Genomic DNA, 6,196 nt, shown 5'->3' with positions numbered 1-6,196 from the left:
TGCCTCCCCGGGGCTATATCTTTGGTTGTCACAACTTCAGGAGGGCTCCTGGCCTCTGGTGGGTAGAGGCCCAGGATTCTGCTTGGCATCCTGCAATGCAAAGGACATCTCCCCAGTGAAGAATCCTGGTCCCAAGTGTCCGTAGTGCTGAAGTCGGGAGATAGGGTGCTTGATGAAAGTTTGGGGTGGGTGGATGGGTCTAATCAAACATGGGGGTACAGAACTCCCATCCAGCTTGGTAGCAGATGCTTCAAATAGGCCATCCCCTGCGGGTGGTGCTGGGGCTTCTGGAACAGGATTTAATCTGTGGTGTGTTTGTTTATGGCAAAACCCAGGCTACCCAGAGCCCCTGGGGAAATAGCCATTCTAGAGAGAATTTTCCAGGTTTCAGAGGGCTTACTCATTTAAATATTTCAATTTTTATTTTTCTAAAGTTTAACAATTTTGGGTAGAAGTCGTTTTTTTTTTTTAAATGCTGAATACGTGACATGTTAACCCTCTCCCCTTTCTGGACATCCCAAGGTCATCGTCATTATCCACACAACTCTTGTCTTGGGCTACATGATATGGAAGTCCTCAGGGGTCATCGGTGGGTGTAGAGTTGTTTGTGATGCACTAAATATCCCCAAAGTTCTTATGTTTGTTTTTTTTTAGTGTCCTCTTTTCTCCCTGCCTTTTGATACTTCTCACCACTGTCCACAGGCCTTCCTTCTCTCTCCTTTTACTTTTGTTGATTTTATTCTGTGGTGGCCTTGGAAACCAGACATCCAGAGACCAGGCTTGCTGGAGCCGTGCTCCTGTGAACCGGCAGTGTTCTTCCTGGGCTGAGTGTCCCTGCACCTTGTGAGGAAAGCACTTGAACTTGATGACGCATAGATGTAGTGACCGCTGTTTTGATGCTCAGAAGCTTCTCTTCCTCTGCGTCCTGGTTCTTGGTCGGGTTCCACATTGCCGAGGGAGCAGAGGACGGATAACTGAGGCAGTTGCCGTCTTCGTCATCATCAAAGTACTATCACCAACAGGACACGGGGTTTCTGTGTTCCAGGCCTTGTCTTAACGGCTTTACCTGTAACATACTCTCAGCCGTCCTGTATCTAACAGTTCAGATAACAAAATGGAAGCACGGAGACATTGTATGTGCTGGACAAAGACAGCTGGTATAAAAAGTCGGGAAGCTGGGGTTTAACCCGAGCATGTCCTACCAACCAGGGCTTGCTAGTCTGGAGATCACATGCTGGCTTTCTAAAGGAATGCAGCCTCAGCTGGTGAGGACTGGCTCCAGGAGTCAGGTGGCCGGACTCCGCTTGGGTCTTCTGGAGCACACCCCGTGAAAGCATATGTCAGTTCCCCAGGGTGCGCAAGAGTGTCCCCATCCCTTAGTCGGCGAGGGAGCCCATGAACGCCACAGCTTGCAACAACCCAGAGCGGGCATCATGGCCCCCCTTTTACAGGTCAGCTCTTTCTACCGTGAAACACTGCCCAGGACAGTGGCCATCTGAGTGCACCATGCTGTGCCCGAATTCGGAGGGGACCACTGGGTCCTAAGTGCCTCACCTGAGACCCTTGTGTAGAAATATTGTAAGAGCCATTCAGTTAGGTTATCGGGACTGTAAGTATTTGAAAGCACACAAAAGGGAAGAGAAAACGTGCAAAATTTGTTTAGAGACACCCCCCCTGCACGTCTAGGTCTTGTTGCACCTGCAGGGAAGTGGCTCCAGGGGCCATGGTCCGAGGCCCTGTTGGCTCTGCTGTGTCCACAGGGGCTGTTTGAGTCCCGGCCCTCCTAGAGCCCGTGAGGACTTGTCTCCCTGGTTACAACTCTTCCACACCCTTCTTTCCGCGGGGCTCCCCTGGCTGGACCGACCTGAGCCAGCGTGAGCCTGTGGTAGCTGGGGGCTGCTCTCCTGGCCCCCTCCACCTGAGCTGTGCACTCAGCAGGAGCCTCTCCCTGTTGTTGAGGGACTGGTGGTTTAGGAAGGTTGAAAGAGACTTAACAGGTGCTCCTTGGAGAGGAGAGGCGTGGACAGACACGGAACGAGTCCGGGCCGCTGGGGGCAGTCCTGGAGCGGCTTTGGGCCTGAGTCATTAGGGCACCACGAGGAGGGGGCAGGTGGGCAGATGAAGAGTAATAGGGGTGTCAGAAACTGCAGATTCTGGTGGTGGCTCTCCCCGCTTCTCACTCCCTCACCAGACATGGCCTGGCCCGGGGATCTCTGGCAGTAGTTTTAAAAAACGGACCCAATCTGTGCCCTTTTAGGCCACAGATGATGAAGACCTTCACCTGGAGGTTCTGGCGGGTGAAGCTGGGAGGTCTTTCTAGGGGAGAATGATGGCTCCAGAAGGACTTAAGCCCATTCCGTGGTGAGAACCTTGCAGACACGTTCCTCCTTCCATGCTCCTCGGCACCACTCCGGATGGAGGCAGAACCCACTAAGCCTCCCAGGAGTTTTGCTGGAGTCAGAGGGGCCCATGTTCCCATGCCAGATTCGTGGTCTCCGTCTCTGTGTGCCCTGACTTGCGCATCTGTCGAAGTTGGGGTAGCGCCCCCCACCATGGGTTGCCGCAAAACTGAAATTGGTTAGCACAATCTGTAAGTTGCTTAGCACAATCGCGTGGGTATCCATCATCTCCATCTTCAGGGCTTCGGACCGTCCCTGGGGGCCCCACCGCTCTGGAAACAGCACCTAGAGTTCTCCTTCCCTTCCTCTCTCTGCAGACAATGGCGACGAGCCCTCTGAAGGAGGCCTGGTTGAGAACCACGTGGATGGGACCGTGAACCTTTTGGGCGGTGGAGGCGGCGCTGGCCGGAAGCCCCTCAAGTCAGGCATGAAGGAGTTGGCGGTGTTCCGGGAGAAGGTCACCGAGCAGCACCGGCAGATGGGCAAGGGGGGCAAGCATCACCTTGGTCTGGATGAACCCAAGAAGCTGCGGCCGCCACCTGCCAGGGTCAGAGGGGCCGGGTCTGCTCGGAGGGGTGGGAGGTCTCTCGGTGGGGGAGGACACCCAGTACCATCCATGTCCTACTGTAGGCAAAGCACTTTCCTTTCTGGTTCTGCCACTGGCATGTTCAGGGACCTTCAGGCTCATCAGGGTCTCTTTCGGGGCCCTCAGTATCTTTGGCTATGAAAGAGCCTGGGTATCTGGGTTCTTGAAGTCCCGTCCTTCTGACACCTCCACATTTCTGCTTGGCTTCAGGACATAGGCAAGGAGATGGATGCTAGAGATGGACATGGACTCACTTGAACTTGCTCGAGCTTGCTGGGATGTGTTCCTCTCACTCGGCTGCCCCCCCCAGCCCCTCCAGCTCAGCTCTGTTGTCTTGGGTCTTGGTCCTGGTTGGGTTGATGGAAAGGAATGGAGGTTGGCCCACTGGGTCGGGGTAGACATCCTCCAGAGACTGCCACTTGAATTCACCTTTCCAAGTAGATCCCATTTTGGCCCCCGAAAGCCATTAACACAGAATGAAAGACGGGTGAAAACGCCCATCCATGTGACTTTCTTTAGGGGCTGGGGTGTAGCACGATGACATGTTAGTGAGCACTTTCGGAAGTCCCTGGTTCCACCAGCTAGCTCTGTGGCCGGGGGAACATCCCTTCCCTGCGCATGAGCTGCTTTCTGAGGTTGTACCCAGGACCAGTGTTCCGTGAACGCAGTCTCCCTCTGAGCATCCTCTTTGCCTGTCTGTCCCTGTCTGTGCCCACAGACCCCCTGCCAGCAGGAGTTGGACCAGGTCCTGGAGCGGATCTCCACCATGCACCTTCCAGATGAGCGGGGCCCTCTGGAGCACTTGTACTCCTTACACATCCCCAACTGTGACAAGCACGGCCTGTATAACCTCAAACAGGTGAGAGAGGCTATCCTTGGCCCTGGGCCCCGAGCCCCGGCCGTGCCTTGCTCCTGCCCCCCCCCGCCCCCCATCATCCCCTGGGGTCTGAGAGCTGAGGGGGGCATGGGGATACCAGCTGCCAGGCCTGTCGGAGGCTGACTCTACTTCCTCGGCTACCTGCCATCAGCTCTTGGTGTCCAACTTGGGCGGGAGCCCCTGGGAGAAGCGATGCGGGGTTACACTAATGCTTCTCACTGTTTTATTGAGCATTAGAATCTCCTGGCAGGGACTCCTGGGCCTTACCATTCCAGAACCAAGAGCTTGCATTTCTCACAAAGTCCCAGGGATTGCTGATGGTCCATGGAGCACACTTCCCAAATCACTGATTTAAACCATTGAGAAATCGCCTCTGTTGACCCCCTCCCCGCCCCGGGGGGGTCTCACTTCCCTACCTCCCTCAGCCCAGGCAGGCATCTTGCCCCTCGAAATACCAGTCTAGTTCAAAGCTGTGTGTACACGTGTCCTCTAAGTGTAAGCCGACTACCACATTTGGAGCTCAAAGGAAGAAATAGTGATCTCTGCTAATGAAAAACAGGCTGTGTCCTGTCCCTTCCCGGTAACTAAAGGGATTTTCCATGGTCATTAATTAGTTTATGGGGAAGAGCAGGGACCCTGGGACAGGAATTGGCTGGGTTCTGCATCTCAGCTAGGGCTCTTACTAGCTGTGTGACACTGGGCAAGTTACTTAACCTATCTGTGCTTCCTTCTGATCCTCTGTAAAGTGCTGAAATAATGGTACCTGATCCATAAGGCGGTTGTGCGGATTAAATGAACGGTAGGGGGCGCCAGCTGGCTCAGTCGGAAGGGCATGCTACTCTTGATCTCAGGGTCGTGAGTTCGAGCCCCACATTGGGCGTAGAGCTTACTTACATAAATACATAAATTAACTTAAAAAATGAGAGCTAGGAACTGTAAGTGAGCAGCGTGTAGATGACTCCCACAGTGCAGGGCCCACACTAGGGCCGTGCGAGTGTTGACTGCTATTACATGCGGTTTTCACTTCACACTATAACTAAACCCCGGTCTGCTGGGTCCTGCACTGGGGGGGACCTCCCTGCAGGTGGGCACGGAGTCTTTCCAACTTGGGCATCCCCCAACACCTAGCTAACGTGGTCCGTGGGCCAGGAGCACCCGCGTCACGTGGGAGCTTGTTAGCCAAGCGGTTTCAGCCCTGCTCCAGACCTACTGAAGGGGAATCCGCATTTTCGCGAGATCGCTGGTGCATGGTCAGGATTTTGGTCAGGGTTTCTCAGCACCGCCCTGCAGTGCTAGTTTGCACGCCCTGGAGCTGCTCAGCAAACCTCAGGCTGAGTGAAGGGAAGGAGAGGGGCTGGCTTCAGGGCTGTTCTGCACGTCCTCTTCTCTCCTCAGTGCAAGATGTCTCTGAACGGGCAGCGTGGGGAGTGCTGGTGTGTGAACCCCAACACTGGGAAGCTGATCCAGGGAGCCCCCACCATCCGGGGGGACCCTGAGTGTCATCTCTTCTACAACGAGCAGCAGGAGGCCCGTGGGGTACACAGCCAGCGGATGCAGTAACCCCCAGCCAGCCGGTGCCGGGCACCCCCCGCCCCCACCCCCTCTCCAAACACTGGCAGAGAGAGGAGAGCCTTGCGTGGTGGGTGGGGAGGGTTTTCCAGGAGTGTTGACACGTGTATTTATATTTGGAAAGACCAGCACCGAGCTCGGCACACCCCCGCCTTCCCCCTCCCCAGCGGGAGCTGCCTGCACCCTCGCCTTCTCCTGTCCCAGCTGGGGAGGAAGGGTGCTTGCAGGGGTGGAGCTGGGGGCAAGGCTTGGGAGGGGGGAAAAAGAAATTTTTATTTTTGAACCCCCGTGTTTCTTTTGCTTAAGATTAAAGGAAGGAAAAATAAACCGTGTGTCTTTTGCCTGAGTCTTTGGGGCTTCCCTGGGAAAGAGATCCGGGGTCTGCCTGTCTCATCTGTCCAGCTCTGTCCCTGACTCCTGGGAACAGGGCCTGGGAAGGGGCAGGCACAGCTTTGGTTGGGTTGGGAATGAAAAGGATGGGTCAGGAGGAAGGGGAATGTCCTCCCTCAAGTGGCCTTGGCCTAGGGAAACTTAAAGCCCCCAGTCCAGGCGAAATCCTCCAGTAAAACCACAGGAATCTGGTGTCTCCCCCTGGACTCCCAGCTGAATGAAGCTCGGGCCCCTCGGTTGCCCCTGGGTGGGCACTGAGGGAGGAAGGTAGAGCGAGTGCCTTTCTCTCTCCCAAGTTCAGGTGCATCACAGAGGGAGGCAGAACAGGGAGACCCTGCAACTGCGGTCTTCTGGCCCCTAAAATAAGGAGAGCTC

At 55.3% G+C, this 6,196-nt stretch overlaps 1 protein-coding gene across 2 annotated transcripts in view; it reads left to right on the top strand.

Moving 5' to 3' along the window:
• IGFBP2 (insulin like growth factor binding protein 2) overlaps positions 1-5,758 on the top strand; it is a 23,809-nt gene extending 18,051 nt beyond the window's left edge. For both annotated transcript variants that reach the window (XM_081813637.1, XM_081813638.1), the window contains exons 2-4: positions 2,717-2,946; positions 3,704-3,844; positions 5,258-5,758. In XM_081813637.1, coding sequence (XP_081669763.1) covers positions 2,717-2,946; positions 3,704-3,844; positions 5,258-5,422 — 536 coding nt within the window. In that variant the 3' untranslated portion in view covers positions 5,423-5,758. The remainder of the gene's footprint in view (positions 1-2,716; positions 2,947-3,703; positions 3,845-5,257) is intronic.
• Positions 5,759-6,196: the final 438 nt, after the last annotated feature.

The sequence above is a fragment of the Leptonychotes weddellii genome, chromosome 3 (genome assembly GCF_054177405.1).
Source record: "Leptonychotes weddellii isolate Sample4059 chromosome 3, ASM5417740v2, whole genome shotgun sequence".
Lineage (NCBI taxonomy): Eukaryota > Metazoa > Chordata > Mammalia > Carnivora > Phocidae > Leptonychotes > Leptonychotes weddellii.
Note: the sequence above shows the minus strand (reverse complement) of the source record. Positions and strands in the feature narration are given on the sequence as shown.